Below are 17,565 nucleotides of genomic sequence, written 5' to 3' on the forward strand. Positions count from 1 at the left end.
CACACACACCTGGCACACACACACACACCTGGCACACACACACACCTGTCACACACATCCCTGTCACACACACACACACCTGTCACACACACACACCTGTCACACACACACATCTGTCACACACACACACCTGTCACACACACACACACCTGTCACACACACACACCTGGCACACACACACACCTGTCACACACACACCTGTCACACACACACACCTGTCACACACACACACCTGGCACACACACACACCTGTCACACACATCCCTGTCACACACACACCTGTCACACACACACACCTGTCACACACACACACCTGGCACACACACACACCTGTCACACACACACACACACCTGGCACACACACACACACACCTGGCACACACACACACCTGTCACACACATCCCTGTCACACACACACCTGTCACACACACACATCTGTCACATACACACACCTATCACACACACACACACCTGGCACACACACACCTGTCACACACCTGTCAAACACACCTGTCACACACACACACACCCCTGTCACACACACACACCTGTCACATCTCTCACACACATCCCTGTGTGTGTGCCAGGTGTGTGTGTGTGCCAGGTGTGTGTGTGCCAGGTGTGTGTGTGTGCCAGGTGTGTGTGTGTGACAGGTGTGTGTGTGACAGGTGTGTGTGTGTGTGACAGGTGTGTGTGTGTGACAGGTGTGTGTGTGTGTGACAGGTGTGTGTGTGTGACAGAGGTGTGTGTGTATGTGACAGGTGTGTGTGTGTGTGACAGGTGTGTGTGTGTGACAGAGGTGTGTGTGTGACAGAGCTGTGTGTGTGTGACAGGTGTGTGTGTGTGTGACAGAGGTGTGTGTGTGTGTGACAGGTGTGTGTGTGACAGATGTGTGTGTGTGTGTGACAGAGGTGTGTGTGTGCGTGACAGGTGTGTGTGTGTGTGTGACAGGTGTGTGTGTGACAGAGGTGTGTGTGTGTGTGACAGAGGTGTGTGTGTGTGACAGGTGTGTGTGTGTGTGACAGGTGTGTGTGTGTGACAGGTGTGTGTGTGTGTGCCAGGTGTGTGTGTGACAGGTGTGTGTGTGTGTGTGCCAGGTGTGTGTGTGTGTGCCAGAGGTATGTGTGTGTGCCAGGTGTGTGTGTGTGTGTGTGTGAGACAGGTGTGTGTGTGTGTGCCAGGTGTGTGTGTGTGTGACAGAGGTGTGTGTGTGTGCCAGGTGTGTGTGTGTGTGCCATGTGTGTGTGTGTGCCAGGTGTGTGTGTGTGTGTGTGTGTGTGTGTGAGACAGGTGTGTGTGTGTGCCAGGTGTGTGTGTGTGTGACAGAGGTATGTGTGTGTGCCAGGTGTGTGTGTGTGTGTGTGTGTGTGTGTGTGTGTGCAAGGTGTGTGTGTGTGTTTTTGACAGGTGTGTGTGTGTGTGTGTGTGTGTCAGGTGTGTGTGTGTGTGTGTGTGTGTGTGAGACAGGTGTGTGTGTGTGCCAGGTGTGTGTGTGACAGGTGTGTGTGTGTGTGAGAGGCCCTCCTGAGAGTGCCATGGTGGGATGTGCTGGTCCTCAGGGTGGCACAGCAGCATGAGGCTGTCACACCCAGGTGTCCTGGCCCTGGGGCTGCTGTCCTGCTCATGAGGACATGGTCATGACACACCCACGTGTCCTGGCTGCTGTGACACCGTGTCCTGGTCCCAGGGTCGCTTTGGCAGGCAGCACCTGGCACACCTGGCACACAGGAGGTGGGACTGGGTGTCCTGGTGCCAGCAGCAGCACCTGGCACACCTGGCACACAGGAGGTGGGACTGGGTGTCCTGGTGCCAGCAGCAGCACCTGGCACACAGGAGGTGGGACTGGGTGTCCCGGTGCCAGCAGCAGCACCTGGCACACAGGAGGTGGGACTGGGTGTCCTGGTGCCAGCAGCAGCACCTGGCACACAGGAGGTGGGGCTGGGTGTCCCGGTGCCAGCAGCAGCACCTGGCACACCTGGCACGGAGGAGGTGGGACTGGGTGTCCTGGTGCCAGCAGCAGCACCTGGCACACCTGGCATGGAGGAGGTGGGACTGGGTGTCCCGGTGCCAGCAGCAGCACCTGGCACACCTGGCACACAGGAGGTGGGACTGGGTGTCCTGGTGCCAGCAGCAGCACCTGGCACACCTGGCATGGAGGAGGTGGGACTGGGTGTCCCGGTGCCAGCAGCAGCACCTGGCACACCTGGCACACAGGAGGTGGGGCTGGGTGTCCTGGTGCCAGCAGCAGCACCTGGCACACCTGGCACACAGGAGGTGGGACTGGGTGTCCCGGTGCCAGCAGCAGCACCTGGCACACCTGGCACACAGGAGGTGGGGCTGGGTGTCCCGGTGCCAGCAGCAGCACCTGGCACACCTGGCACACCCGAGGTGGGGCTGGGTGTCCCGGTGCCAGCAGCAGCACCTGGCACACCTGGCACACCCGAGGTGGGGCTGGGTGTCCCGGTGCCAGCAGCAGCACCTGGCACACCTGGCACACCCGAGCTGGGGCTGGCCCTTTTCAGCCCCATGTGCTGCTGTCCCGCCCCGTGCCATCACCAAGCGCAGCTCTTCCCCCCTCCCAGCAGGCGGAGAGCAGTGACACCCCCAAGGACACGGCGGCCGTCCCCAAGTGCCCCCCGGCGTGCCCCGAGGCCAGCCCCGCCGAGCCGCTGCCCAACGGGGACGTGGAGGGCGATGCCGAGGAGGCCGGGGGCAGCCCCAAGGGCGGCCGGCCCGAGGAGGACGAGGCGGAGAGCCTGGCGGACGGGGAGGCGGGGCGGGCGCTGGAGAACGGCCGCTGCACGCCCAAGGAGGGGCTGGACGCGCCCGCCGACGAGGGCGACATGGCCCCCTCCGACCCCCAGAAGAAACGCGGCAGGAGGAAACTCCTGGAGGGAGCGGAGAAAGGTGAGAGCGACGCCCCGGGGGCTCCCTGCTCTCCAGGGTGCGGCCCCCGGGGACACCAGAGACCCCCAGAGACCCCCAGAGATCCCCAGAGATCCCCAGCTCCACAGGGACCCCAGGGACCCCCAGAGACCCCCAGACATACCCAGACATCCCCAGCTCCACAGGGACCCCCAGAGATCCCCAGAGACCCCCAGCTCCACAGGGACCCCAGGGACCCCCAGAGACCCCCAGAGACCCCCAGAGACCCCCAGAGATCCCCAGAGATCCCCAGCTCCACAGGGACCCCCAGAGACCCCCAGAGATCCCCAGAGATCCCCAGAGATCCCCAGCTCCACAGGGACCCCAGGGACCCCCAGAGACCCCCAGAGATCCCCAGAGACCCCCAGCTCCACAGGGACCCCCAGAGACCCCCAGAGACCCCCAGAGATCCCCAGAGATCCCCAGAGACCCCCAGCTCCACAGGGACCCCCAGAGACCCCCAGAGATTCCCAGCTCCACAGGGACCCCAGAGACCCCCAGAGACCCCCAGAGATCCCCAGAGATCCCCAGAGATCCCCAGAGACCCCCAGCTCCACAGGGACCCCTAGAGATCCCCAGAGACCCCCAGAGATCCCCAGAGATCCCCAGCTCCACAGGGACCCCCAGAGACCCCCAGAGATCCCCAGAGATCCCCAGCTCCACAGGGACCCCCAGAGACCCTCAGGGCCCTCCAGGGACCCGAGGGACCCTCAACCCCTCAGGGACCCCCAGCCCCACAGAGACCCCCAGCCCCCAGGGACCTCCAGCCTCTCAGGTACCCCCAGCCCCACAGAGACCCTCAGCCCTTAGGGACTCCCGGCCCCACAGGAACCCTCAGCCCCCCAAGGACCCCCAGAGCCCCCCAGCCCCTCAGGGACCCCCAGCCCTGGTGTGACACCTGCAGGGAGGGCTCTGACACCTGCAGGGAGGGCTGTGCAGGTGAGTCCCAGTGTGACACCTGCAGGGAGGGCTGTGCAGGTGAGTCCCATTGTGACACCTGCAGGGAGGGCCGTGCAGGTGAGCCCCAGTGTGACACCTGCAGGGAGGGCCGTGCAGGTGAGCCCGGGGACAGGAGCACAGGTCACAGCACAGGCTGGACCCAGGTGGTCCCTCTGGACCCCAGGACAGCCTTCTCAGCATTCCCAGCTCTGGCACTGGGGCCTTCCTGACTGGAATCATCACAGACTGACCGGCCATGCTGAGCCAGGGAGGGCCCGGATGGACAGGGAGCTGGGATGGAGCTGGAAGAGGCTGGGATGGAGCTGGGACATCCCAGGATGGAGCTCAAGAGGCTGGCATGGCTGGGGCGGGAAGGGATGGGGCTGAAGAGTCAGGGATGGAGCTGAAATAGGCTGGGACGGAACTGGGGCAGGCAGGGATGGCTGAGCCCAGCTGGGATGGAGCTGGAAGAGGCAGGGATGGAGCTGGGACAGGCAGGGATGGAGCTGGGACAGGCTGGGATGGAGCTGGGACAGGCTGGGATGGAGCTGGGACAGGCAGGGATGCAGCCGGGACAGGCTGGGATGGCCGGGACAGGGATGCAGCCGGGACAGGCAGGGATGGCCGGGACAGGCTGGGATTGCAGCCGGCAGAGGCAGGGATGGCCGGGACAGGCAGGGATGGCTGGGACAGGCAGGGATGGCCGGGACAGGCTGGGATGGCCGGGACAGGCAGGGATGCAGCCGGCAGAGGCTGGGATGGCCGGGACAGGCTGGGATTGCAGCCGGCAGAGGCTGGGATGGCCGGGACAGGCAGGGATGGCTGGGACAGGCAGGGATGGCCGGGACAGGCTGGGATGGCCGGGACAGGCTGGGATGGCCGGGACAGGCAGGGATGGCTGGGACAGGCTGGGATGCAGCCGGCAGAGGCTGGGATGGCCGGGACAGGCTGGGATTGCAGCCGGCAGAGGCTGGGATGGCCGGGACAGGCAGGGATGGCTGGGACAGGCAGGGATGGCCGGGACAGGCTGGGATGGCCGGGACAGGCTGGGATGGCTGGGACAGGCTGGGATGGCTGGGACAGGCTGGGATGCAGCCGGCAGAGGCTGGGATGGCCGGGACAGGCTGGGATGGCTGGGACAGGCTGGGATGGCTGGGACAGGCTGGGATGCAGCCGGGACAGGCTGGGACAGGCTGGGATGGCCAGGACAGGCTGGGATGCAGCCGGCAGAGGCAGGGATGCAGCCGGCAGAGGCAGGGCTGGCTGGATGCATGCACGGATGAGCCGCACGCTGCAGATGCTGCCGCAGTCACGAGGCGCAGCCGCAGCCGCACTCGGGGGGAGCGGGGGCGGCCCCGGGCAGCCCCGGGGCAAACGGACCCGGCCGAGGCTGCGGGAACGGGGGTGCGGTGTGCGAGCGATGCCGGGACCCGGGCAGAGCTTGAGGCTGCCGGGAGAGAGCTCCATCCATCCCTCCATCCGTCCCTCCATCCCTCCCTGCCTCCATCCATCCGTCCCTCCATCCCTCCCTGCCTCCCTGCCTCCCTCCATCCCTGCCTCCATCCGTCCCTCCATCCCTCCCTGCCTCCCTCCCTGCCTCCGTCCCTCCATCCCTGCCTCCATCCATCCCTGCCTCCGTCCCTCCATCCCTGCCTCCATCCATCCGTCCCTCCATCCCTCCCTGCCTCCGTCCCTCCATCCCTGCCTCCATCCATCCCTGCCTCCATCCCTCCATCCCTCCCTGCCTCCGTCCCTCCATCCCTCCCTGCCTCCCTGCCTCCCTGCCTCCCTCCATCCATCCATCCCTGCCTCCATCCCTCCATCCCTCCCTCCATCCCTCCCTGCCTCCCTCCATCCATCCATCCCTGCCTCCATCCATCCCTGCCTCCATCCCTCCCTGTCTCCATCCATCCATCCCTCCATCCCTGCCTCCATCCCTCCCTCCATCCATCCCAGTGTCACCCTGTGCCACCCCAGGGTCTGTGCCAGCTGCAGGGCACCATCCCAGTGTCACCCTGTGCCACCCCAGTGCCCATGCCCGCAGCAGGGCACCATCCCAGTGTCACCCTGTGCCACCCCCGTGCCCGTGCCAGCTGCAGGGCACCATCCCAGTGTCACCCTGTGCCACCCCAGTGCCCATGCCAGCCTATGGGACACCATCCCAGTGTCACCCTGTGCCACCCCCGTGCCCGTGCCAGCCTATGGGGCACCATCCCAGTGTCACCCTGTGCCACCCCAGTGCCCATGCCAGCCTATGGGGCACCATCCCAGTGTCACCCTGTGCCACCCCAGTGCCCATGCCAACCTATGGGGCACCATCCCAGTGTCACCCTGTGCCACCCCCGTGCCCATGCCAGCCTATGGGGCACCATCCCAGTGTCACCCTGTGCCACCCCCGTGCCCATGCCAGCCTATGGGGCACCATCCCAGTGTCACCCTGTGCCACCCCAGTGCCCATGCCAGCCTATGGGGCACCATCCCAGTGTCACCCTGTGCCACCCCAGTGCCCATGCCAGCCTATGGGGCACCATCCCAGTGTCACCCTGTGCCGCCCCCGTGCCCGTGCCAGCCTGTGGGGTGCCAGCAGTGGGTGTGAGCCCCCCTGTCGCCGCCGCCCCCGCTCCCCGGCGGTTCTCAGCCCCGGAAGCCTCGGGGTTTGTTTGTAGCCGCTTTCCTGGCAGCGCTCTCTCGCTCTCTCGGCGGAGCCGCGGCGCGGATGTGCCGAGCACAGGAAGCAGCAGCGGGGCTGCGCCGCTTCCCCTTCCCGCGGGGGGGGTCCCTGCCCCGGACCCCCAAACCCGCCGGGGCAGCGGCTGCACCCACCCGGGAGCGACCTCCGCGACCCCCGCCCGGCCTGGGGGGATCTGGGGGGCTCTGGACGGGCTGGGGGGACCCCTCTCCCCCCTGGAGTCCCGGGTGGGGGTCCCATCTGCCCCTGGAGTCCCGGGTGGGGGTCCCATCGCCCCGTGTGGGTCCCGGGTGGGGGTCCCAGCCCCACACCGACACTGACGGTCGCTCTCTGTTCCGTGGGCAGGCAAGGACGAGAAGGAGGAAAACAACAACTTCGACAGCCTGAAAATGGAGGCAAGTACGGCCTGGGGCTGCTCCCTGCAAGGATGGGCACAGGAGATGGGCACAGCACATCCCAGATGGGCACAGCACACCCAGGAGATGGGCACAGGCACCCAGGAGCTGGGCACAGCCTCACAGCCACCCCAGGAGCTGGGCACAGCCCCACAGCCCATCCCTGGAGCTGGGCACAGCCCCACAGCCCATCCCTGGAGCTGGGCACAGCCCCACAGCCCATCCCAGGAGCTGGGCACAGCCCCACAGCCCATCCCTGGAGCTGGGCACAGCCCCACAGCCCATCCCTGGAGGTGGCACAGCCCCACAGCCCATCCCAGGAGCTGGGCACAGCCCCACAGCCCATCCCTGGAGGTGGCACAGCCCCACAGCCCATCCCTGGAGCTGGGCACAGCCCCACAGCCCATCCCTGGAGGTGGCACAGCCCCACAGCCCAGCAGGCAGTGTGGGGCTCCTCTGCCCACGGGCACCATCTCCCCCTGCTCCCTCAGCCCCAGGCAGATCCGTGCCTGGATGGTGCCAGTGATGCCCACCGAGGTGCAGCTGTGATGCCATGGCCTCCAGGTCATGTGCTGTGCCCCCTGTGCCATGTCCCCTGTGCTGTCCCATGTACTGTGTCCCCTGTGCTGTCCCCAAGCTCAGCCCCTGTCAGGTCCCAGCAGTGCCCTCACCCCTCTCTCTCTGCCGTGGCAGTGCCCTCACCCCTAGCAGTGCCCTCACCCCTCTCTCTCTCTCTGCCCTGGCAGTGCCCTCAGCCCTGGCAGTGCCCTGGCAGTGCCCTGGCAGTGCCCTCAGCCCCGTCTCTCCCGCAGGGCTCTCGGGGGCGGCTCCGGGGCGGGCTGGGCTGGGAGTCGAGCCTGCGGCAGCGGCCGATGCAGCGGCACACCTTCCAGGCAGGGGACCCCTACTACATCAGCAAGAGGAAACGCGACGAGTGGCTGGCACGCTGGAAGAGGGAGGTGAGGGCTGGCACCGCCAGGGTGGGCACCGCGGGCTCACTGAGCCCTGGGGCTGCCGCAGCGCCACCGGGGTGGGCACCGAGCCCCAAGGGTCCCATGGCACCAGAGGAGGGGGCACTGAGCCTCGGGGCTGCCATGGCATCACGTGGGTGGGCACCAAGCTCCGAGGGTCCCACGGCACCAGCGGGGTGGGCACATGGAGCCATCGAGCCCTGAGGGTCTCTCAGCAACAGCGGGGTGGGCACTGAGCCCTGTGGCTGCCATGGCACCACCAGGGTGGGCACACGGGGCCACCAAGCCCTGAGGGTCCCATGGCATCAGCGGGGTGGGTACATGGGGACAGCGAGCCCCGAGGGTCCCATGGCATCAGCGGGGTGGGTACATGGGGACAGCGAGCCCCCAGGGTCCTTTGGTGTCGGTGGCACAGAGCCTGGGCCAGGACTGGGGATGGTGGCACAGAGCCCAGGCCGGAGCTGGCCGGGCACACAGGGGACAGTGGGCACACACAGGAAGCTCAGGTGGGCACACGGGACTGGTGGAAGGGGTGCTCCGTGCTGCCGGTGGTGTTGCTGCCCCACTGGCACCTGAGCCTGGCCCCCGGCTCTGTTCCTCACCCCTGTGCCCCTGGGGCTGCCCTCTCTTGGCAGCCGTGGGCAGCGGACCCGTCCTGCTCCCAGGGAATGTGCCAGCCGTCCCTTTCCTGCCCGTGGGATGTGCCCCCCGTTCCTGCCCCGGGATGTGCCCCCCGTTCCTGCCCGTGGGATGTGCCCCCTGTTCCTGCCCCCAGGATGTGCCCCCCGTTCCTGCCCCGGGATGTGCCCCCTGTTCCTGCCCCAGGATGTGCCCCCTGTTCCTGCCCATGGGATGTGCCCCCCGTTGCTGCCCGCAGGGTGGGATGTGCCCCCCGTTGCTGCCCGCAGGGTGGGATGTGCCCCCCGTTGCTGCCCGCAGGGTGGGATGTGCCCCCCGTTCCTGCCCGTTTCCTGGGGAAGCGGCGTGTGCCACAGCCAGGCTCGTGGCAGGAGCCTGGCACAGGCAGGGGGCAGCCATGGTGCTGGCAGCTGCTCGTGGGCAGCAGGGACAGGGGCTCTGCAGGTGCCCCGGGGTCCCCATCACACCCCTCAGCCCGTTCTCAGCATTGTCCCCACTGCCACCGGGTCTCCCTGGCAGTGTGTCTGTGCCCTTGTGCCACCTCCTTGGCACTGTTTGTAGCCCTGCTGCCAAGCACCCTCCTGTTGGCACCCACAGGGATGGTGGCACAGCCACAGTGTCCCACTGGGCATGGCTGACATGGCCAGGCCATGCCATGGGCACAGGGCATGGCTGACACAGCCACGGTGTCCCTACGGGACACGGCACAGCTGGCATGGCCACAGTGTCCCCACGGGACACAGGGCACAGCTGGTACATTCACAGTGTCCCCATGGGGCACAGGGCACAGCTGGCATGGCCACGGTGTCTCCACGGGGCACAGGGCACAGCTGGCATGGCCACGGTGTCCCCACGGGGCACAGGGCACAGCTGGTACATTCACAGTGTCCCCATGGGGCACAGGGCATGGCTGGCATGGCCACGGTGTCCCCATGGGGCACAGGGCACAGCTGGTACATTCACAGTGTCCCCATGGGGCACAGGGCATGGCTGGCATGGCCACGGTGTCCCCATGGGGCACAGGGCACAGCTGGCATGGCCACGGTGTCCCCACGGGGCACAGGGCACAGCTGGTACATTCACAGTGTCCCCATGGGGCACAGGGCATGGCTGACACAGCCACGGTGTCCCCACGGGGCACAGGGCACAGCTGGCATGGCCACGGTGTCCCCATGGGGCACAGGGCACAGCTGGCATGGCCACACACAGGATGTGCCCCCTTCCCTCCTCCTGCAGGGGTCCCAGGACAGCCCCCCTGCCCTGCCCCATCTGTGAGTTCCTCTCCATGGAGCCCCCAAACCACGAGGGCCTCCAGAGCTGCCACTGGTCACTCCTGGACCCTGATTTTGGGGAGCAGAGCTGGCTGGTAGCCCAGTGACAATTCACAGCTGCTGGGGTCTCCCCCTCTGTGCCACCACCGCCCGTGTCCCACTTTGGGGACAGTCCCCACTCTCTGTCTCAGCTGGGGTCACTGACCCTGCTACCGTGGGCACAGGGACAACCCAGCCCCCTCCAGCCTGGCCTCCTCTTCCTCACCCCTCAGCCCCTGAGGGTGCAGCTGGCATGGGGACAGGGACACCCAGGGACACGGGGACAGGGACACCCAGGGTCAGTGCAGTGACACCGACACCTCACCTGGGCACAGTGTGGGAACAGGGTCAGTGCAGGGACACAGACACAGGGACAGGGACACAGGGACACCCAGGGCAGGCGCTGTCCCTCTCGTGTCCATGCTGGACCCCTCAGGCTGGGACCCCCCCACCCCGTGCCCGCTGTGGAGATGGGGACAGAGGTGGGACCGTGGGGTTGGGATGAAGGGGGTGGGGCAAGGGATGAAGGTGGGGATGGAATGGAATGGAATGGAATGGAATGGAATGGAGAGGGGATGGGAATGGGAGAAAGAGGGGGATGAGAATGGGGCTGGGGCAAGGACAGGGAATGGGGTGAGATGGGGATAGGGGTGGAAGGGGGATGGGAATTGGGGCAGGGAATGGAATGGAGAGGGGATGGGGATGGGGATGAGGGTGGCAATGCAGGTGGAATGAAGATGAGGATGAGGGTGGGGGTGAGGCAAGGACAGGGATGGGGGATGGAGCTGAGGATGAGGATGAGGATGGGGGTGGACAGGGCTGCCAGCGCTGCCGGTGGCCCCAGGGCAGAGATCGCTTGGGACAATTGTCCAGCGGGGATATGCAGACGATGTCCCTTAACGACCGGCGATGGGACATTTCCTGTCCCCCCCGGGCAGAGCGGGGCCCGGTGGGATCGGCACTGAGGGGAGGACACCAGGTCCTGCTGTGACCCTGCCCCGGGACACTCCGGGTGGCACCCACCCCGTGTCCTTTGACCCAGGGCCACTCGTGTCCCCAAACATGCCAGGTCCCCAAAGCCCGAGCTGGGGGTGGCAGGGCAGGGGTCCCGCTGCCACCCCGGGGTGACACCACCCCCCCTTGGCACACAGAGGGGTCCCGGGGACACCGGGGCTGGCAGGGCATGTCCTGGGCTGCAGGGACCCGAGCGTGGCCCGTCCATACCGGGCCGAACCGGGACAGTGGGGCGGTGCCAGCCCCGTGCCAGTGACTGTACTGGGCTGAACTGGGCAGTGTGACCGCAGACCAGTGACTGTACTGGGCTGAACTGGGACGAACTGGGCCGAACTGGGCAGTGTGACCCCAGACCAGTGACTACACTGGGCTGAACTGGGACGAACTGGGCTGAACCGGGCAGAGTGACCCCAGACCGGTGTCCATCCCGGGCTGAACCGGGCAGAGTGACCCCAGACCGGTGTCCATCCCGGGCTGAACCGGGCAGAGTGACCCCAGACCGGTGTCCATCCCGGGCTGAACCGGGCAGTGACCGGTGTCCATCCCGGGCTGAACCGGGCAGAGTGACCGGTGTCCATCCTGCCGGTGCAGCCAGACCGGTGCCGCCCCCCCCCCCAGTCCCGAACTGGTGCCACTGGTGCGGGGGGCGGGGGCGGCTCCCGCCGTGCGGGGCGAGGCCCCCGGGGCGCCGCCGCCCCCGCCCCGTCCCGGCGCTCCGCACAAAGGCCGGGGGGCCGCGGCCCCGGGACAAAAGGCGGCGGGAGCGGCCCCGCGGCGTGCGGCGCAGCCAGCCCGGAGCGGAGCACGGCCCGTGAGTACCGGGAGGGACGGGCCGACACCGGGGCACCGGCGGGACAGCGGGGCCGGGGCGAGGAGCACCGCCACGGGGACTGGGGTCAGCCCGGGAGGACACCGGGACAGCGGGACCGGGACCGGAGAGCTCGCGGCCGTTCGGCTCCGTCCGGTTCCGTGCCGGGACTCCGCTCGGCTTCGTTCGGTTCTGCTCGGAACCGTTCGGTTCTGCTCGGGACCGTTCGGATCCGTCCCGGAGACCGCTCGGCTGTCTCCGTTCTGCTCGGCTTCGCTCGGCTCCGCTCGGTTCGTCCCGAACCTTTCGGTTCCGCCCGGTCCCTTCGGTTTCGCTCGGTTCCCTTCGGGTCCGGCCCGAGCGCCGTTCGGGTCTCTTCGGCTCCTCTCGGTCACTCCGGTTCCGCTCGGCTCTTTTCGGTTCCGCTCGGTTCCACTCGGGCCCTTTCGGTTCCCCTTCGGTTCCGGTCCGGCCCGTGCCCCCCGCGCGCCCCCCCCCCGCCCCCCAGCGCAGCCAACCAGCCGGGCCGGGAGGCACCACGTGACCCGGAGCCCAGACAAAGGGCCGCCGGGCTGACCCGCACCGGCCCGGCCGGCTCCGCGCGTTCCGGCTCCGCGCGTTCCGCCCCGGCCCGGGCCCGGCCGTTCCCGCGGGTACGTGAGCGGCACCGGCACCGGCAGCACCGCGGGCCGGGCCGCACGGGGAGATCCCGCCGGGGCCGGGGAGCTCGAGGGGGAGCACCCGGAGAGGGTGAAATGGACCGGGATGCGCTGCGAGGGTGCCGGGATAAGCACAGAGGGTACCGGGATGGGCCCAGGGGTCACGGGATGGGCTCGGGGGTACCGGAATAAGAACAGACGGTACCGGGATGGGCTCCGGGGCTCCCGGGACAAACACAGAAGGTACCGGGATAAGCACAGAGGGTACCGGGATGGGCTCGGGGGGTCGCGGGATGAGCATAGAGGGTACCGGGATGCGTGTGGGAGTCACGGGAGAAGCACAGAGGGTACCGGGATGGGTTCGGGGGGTACCGGGATAATCACCGAGGGTACCGGGATGGCCCCGGGGGTACCGGGATATGCACAGAGGGTACCAGGATGGGCCCCGGGGCTCCCAGGATAAGCTCCAACGGTACCGGGATGGGCTCGGGGGGTACCGGGATAAGAACAGAGGGTACCGGGATGGGCTCGGGGGTCCTGGCATGGGCCCCGGGGTAAGTTCTGGGGGTCCCGGGGGTCAGCGGGGGAAACTGAGGCACGGGCGCTGGCCGCCATCCCCGCGGCGGGCTCCCCGGGGCCCCGGTGCCGTGCCGTGCCGAGCCATGCCGTGCCATGCCGTCCCCCAGGCCGAGAAGAAGGCCAAGGTGATCGCCGTGATGAACGTGGTGGAGGAGCCGGCGCGGGCCGAGGCGCAGAAGGAGGAGGAGGCCAGCCCCCCGCCCGGGCCGCAGCAGCCCACCGACCCCGCCTCGCCCAGCGTGGCCACCACGCCCGAACCCGCCGTGGCCGAGGCCGGCGACAAGAACGCCTCCAAGTCGGCCGACGACGAGCCCGAGTACGAGGTGAGGGCCGGGCCGGGCCATGGGGACACTGCCGAGCTGTGGGGGGACACTGCCGAGCCAGGAGTGACACTGCCAGGACAGCAGGGACACTGCCGAGCCATGGGGAACACTGCCGAGCCAGGGTGACACCACCGAGGCAGCAGCGACACTGCCAAGCCATAGGGGGACACCGCTGAGCCATGGGGACACTGCTGGGCCATGGGGACACTGCCGAGCCATGGGTGGACACTGCCAGGACAGCAGGGACACTGCCAAGCTGTGGGGTGACACTGCCAAGGCAGGGGGGGGACACTGCTGAGCCATGGGGACACTGCAGAGACAGCAGGAACACTGCCGGGCCATGGGGACACTGCCGGGCCATGGGGACACTGCCGAGCCATGGGGACATCCCAGGACACTCCTCCACCTCTAGCAGCAGCAGCTGCCTCTCCAGCCTGCCAGGACCCGGCCCTGCCTCCCCTCCCGCCCCACCTGGAGGCACCGGCCGGGCCGGGTGGCACCGTGCTGACCCTGCCCTGTCCCCTGCCCTGTCCCCTGTCCCCGGCCGCAGGACGGGCGTGGTTTCGGCATCGGCGAGCTGGTGTGGGGCAAGCTGCGCGGCTTCTCCTGGTGGCCCGGGCGCATCGTGTCCTGGTGGATGACCGGCCGCTCCCGCGCCGCCGAGGGCACCCGCTGGGTCATGTGGTTCGGGGACGGCAAGTTCTCCGTGGTAAGTGACACCCCGTGGGGTGGGTGACACCCCTCAGGGGCAAGTGGCACCCCTCAGGGGCAAGTGGCACCCCTCGGGGGTAAGGGGCACCCCAGGGTGACAGTGAGTGACACTGGTGTCCCCACGGCTGTCTCCTGTCCCTCCCCAGGTGTGTGTGGAGAAGCTGCTGCCCCTGAGCTCCTTCGCCAGCGCCTTCCACCAGGCCACCTACAACAAGCAGCCCATGTACCGCAAGGCCATCTACGAGGTGCTGCAGGTGAGGGGACACTGCCGAGCCCTGGAGACACTGCCAAGGCAGCAGGGACACTGCTGAGCCATGGGGGGACACTGCCAAGCTTGGGGTGGGGACACTGCCAAGGCAGCAGGGACACTGCTGAGCCTGGGGGGTGACACTGCCAAGCCATGGGGACATGCCAGGGCACCAGCTCCACCTGTAGAAGCAGCAGCTGCCTCTCCACCCTGCCAGGACCTGGCCCTGCCTCCCCTCCTGCCCCACCTGGAGTCTCTTAGGGGGTGTGGGGACCCCCTAAGGACATGTGTGCTCCCTAAGGGGGCTTTGGGGTGTCTGGGAGTCAGGCAGACAGAATCAGCTGTCCCACACTGGGGGGACCCTGGCTTTGGGGCTCCTGTGCGAGAGCAGCCTGGGGGACCCCCAAGGATGGGCTGGTGACACCTGCACACCCCACAGGTGGCCAGCAGCCGGGCCGGGAAGATCTTCCCAGCCTGCCCCGAGAACGACGAGAGCGACACGTCCAAGGTGGTGGAGATCCAGAACAAGCAGATGATCGAGTGGGCCCTGGGTGGCTTCCAGCCCTCGGGCCCCAAGGGGCTGGAGCCCCCCGAAGGTCAGCACGGACTGGGGACACTCCCAGGGTGGCACTGGCCTGGGCTGGGAGGTACCAGGGGGCTGGGGGACACACCTGGTGATGTGACCCGATGGGGGGACACCACTGATGGCCCCACTGGTGACCCACAGAGGAGAGGAACCCCTACAAAGAAGTTTACACGGAGATGTGGGTGGAGCCCGAAGCAGCCGCCTACGCACCGCCCCCGCCCGCCAAAAAACCCCGCAAAAGCACAACCCAGGAGAAGCCCAAGGTCAAGGAGATCATCGACGAGCGCACCCGAGGTACCCCCGTGCCCACCCTCCTCCTCTCTGGGGGCTGCTCCCCCTTGTCCCCCGGGGGTCCCTCCCTTGTCCCCCCTGGCCGGGGCAGCCCCTGAGTGTCCCCTGTTCCCCCAGAGCGGCTGGTGTACGAGGTGCGGCAGAAATGCAGGAACATCGAGGGTGAGTGTGGGGCTGGGCACGCCCTGCACCAGGGGATGGCCTGGGGGCTGTCCCTGCCTCTCTGGGCTGGGAGGCTGGGGGTTGAAGGGGTCTGTCCCTGCCTGGGCACGCCCTGCACCAGGGGATGGGCTTGGGGGACTGTCCCTGCCTCTCTGGGCTGGGGGGGCTGTCCCTGCCTGCCTGGGCACGCCCTGCACCAGGGGATGGGCTGGGGGCTGTCCCTGCCTCTCTGGCTGAGGGGGCTGTCCCTGCCTCTCTGGGCTGGGGAGGGGCTGTCCCTGCCTGCCTGGGCACGCCCTGCACCAGGGGATGGCCTGGGGGCTGTCCCTGCCTCTCTGGGCTGGGAGGCTGGGGGTTGGAGGGGTCTGTCCCTGCCTGGGCACGTCCTGCACACAGGGATGGGCTGGCGGGTCTGTCCCTGCCTGCCTGGGCACCTCAGGGCACAGGGGATGGGCTGGGGGTGTCTGTCCCTGCCTGCCCGGGGCTGGGGGTGTCTGTCCTTGCCAGCCTGGGCTGGAGGGGCTGTCCCTGCCAGCCTGGGCACCTCAGGGCACAGGGGGCACGCAGGGGTGTGGGGCAGCTCAGGGGAGGAAGGCCGGGCTTGTCCCACCCTCAGCCTGACTGGCAGAGGGACAGCAGCTGTGAGGTGGCAGTGGCCAGCCCTGGGTGGTGGCAGGGACCCCCAGGATGGTGGCAGGGACCCCCAGGATGGTGGCAGGGACCCCCCCGGGGCTGTTGGGGTCTGGGGTGGCGCTGGAGGGCACTGGGGGTCCTGCCAGCTGCTGCCAGGGCCGGTCCCCAGCTCTGCTGTGACGCCAGCATGGGGTGAGCGTGTCCTGGGGACTGCAGGACAAGGGATGAGGGTGTCCCCAAGCTGGGGTGGGGTGCCAGGGCAATAGCTCGGAGTGTCCCCATGCCAGTCTGGGGTGCCAGGGTGGTGGCTCAGGGTGTCCCCATTCTGGGGTTGGGATGTCCCCACCATGCTGGGGTGGGGTGCCAGGGTGATGGCTCAGGGTGTCCCCATTCTGGGGTGGGGTGCCAGGCAATGGCTCAGGGTGTCCCCACCATGCTGGCATGGGTTGCCAGGGCAATGGCTTAGGATGTCCCCATGCCAATGTTGGGTGCCAGGGCAATGGCTCGGGGTGTCCTCATGCTGGGTTGGGTGCCAGGGTGATCAGTCAGGGTGTCCCCATGCCAATTTGGGGTGCCAGGGTGATGGGTCAGGGTGTCCCCACACTGGGTGAGGTGCTCGGGGTGTCCCCACGCTGGTGTGGGGTGCCAGGGCGATGGTTTGGGGTGTCCCCACCATGCTGGGGTGGGGTGCCAGGGTGGTGGCTCAGGGTGTCCCCACATTGGGTGGGGTGCCAGGGTGATGGTTTGGGGTGTCCCCACGCCAGTCTGCGGTGCCAGGGCGATGGTTTGGAGTGTCCCCATACTGGTGTGGGGTGCCAGGGCGATGGTTTGGGGTGTCCCCACCATGCTGGTGTGGGGTGCCAGGGCGATGGTTTGGGGTGTCCCCATGCTGGTGTGGGGTGCCAGGGCGATGGTTTGGGGTGTCCCCATACTGGTGTGGGGTGCCAGGGCGATGGTTTGGAGTGTCCCCACCATGCTGGTGTGGGGTGCCAGGGCGATGGTTTGGGGTGTCCCCATGCTGGTGTGGGGTGCCAGGGCGATGGTTTGGGGTGTCCCCATGCTGGTGTGGGGTGCCAGGGCAGTGTCTCCCCTTCTCCCCCAGACATCTGCATCTCCTGCGGGAGCCTCAACGTGACCCTGGAGCACCCTCTGTTCATCGGGGGGATGTGCCAAAACTGCAAGGTACGCTGTGGGGCACGGCCTGGGGGGCTCACGGGGTGTACCCCACCCCGAGGGGGGGGCCCCAGTGTCCCCAGGCCCACGGTGACACCCCGGCTGTCCCCAGAACTGCTTCCTGGAGTGTGCGTACCAGTACGACGACGACGGCTACCAGTCCTACTGCACCATCTGCTGCGGTGGCCGTGAGGTCCTCATGTGTGGCAACAACAACTGCTGCAGGTGCCAGGGGCTGCCTGGGGGTGCCAGGGGCTGCCAGGGGGTGCCACGGGGCTGGGCTGGAACCAGGCAGCTCCCACTGGGGCCCCACTCCTGTCTGCCGTGAGGCTGGGCCAGTTTGGTGTTGCCACATTCCTGCCACGTGCCTTTGGTGGTGCCAGTCCTGGTGTGGCACTGGGGGGGTTTGGTGATGTCCCAAACCCTGGGAAGGTTTGGTGGTGCCAGAGTCTTGGCATAGTTTGGGGCTGGGATGTTTTGGCAGTGCTGCGGTCTGTGGCACAGGAGCAG

General features: G+C 67.6%; 1 protein-coding gene across 2 annotated transcripts in view; it reads left to right on the plus strand.

Moving 5' to 3' along the window:
* DNMT3A (DNA methyltransferase 3 alpha) overlaps positions 1-17,565 on the plus strand; it is a 54,163-nt gene that overhangs the window by 23,361 nt on the left and 13,237 nt on the right. Inside the window, exons 4-14 of one of the 2 annotated variants that reach the window (XM_066547686.1) lie at positions 2,584-2,908; positions 6,900-6,949; positions 7,762-7,908; positions 13,037-13,252; positions 13,803-13,961; positions 14,110-14,217; positions 14,650-14,806; positions 14,938-15,090; positions 15,205-15,249; positions 16,985-17,064; positions 17,168-17,280. In XM_066547686.1, the coding sequence (XP_066403783.1) occupies positions 2,584-2,908; positions 6,900-6,949; positions 7,762-7,908; positions 13,037-13,252; positions 13,803-13,961; positions 14,110-14,217; positions 14,650-14,806; positions 14,938-15,090; positions 15,205-15,249; positions 16,985-17,064; positions 17,168-17,280 (1,553 nt within the window). The remainder of the gene's footprint in view (positions 1-2,583; positions 2,909-6,899; positions 6,950-7,761; positions 7,909-13,036; positions 13,253-13,802; positions 13,962-14,109; positions 14,218-14,649; positions 14,807-14,937; positions 15,091-15,204; positions 15,250-16,984; positions 17,065-17,167; positions 17,281-17,565) is intronic. The other variant, XM_066547687.1, reaches the window with a different exon arrangement.

The sequence above is a fragment of the Molothrus aeneus genome, chromosome 3, assembly GCF_037042795.1.
Source record: "Molothrus aeneus isolate 106 chromosome 3, BPBGC_Maene_1.0, whole genome shotgun sequence".
Taxonomy (NCBI): Eukaryota; Metazoa; Chordata; class Aves; order Passeriformes; family Icteridae; genus Molothrus; species Molothrus aeneus.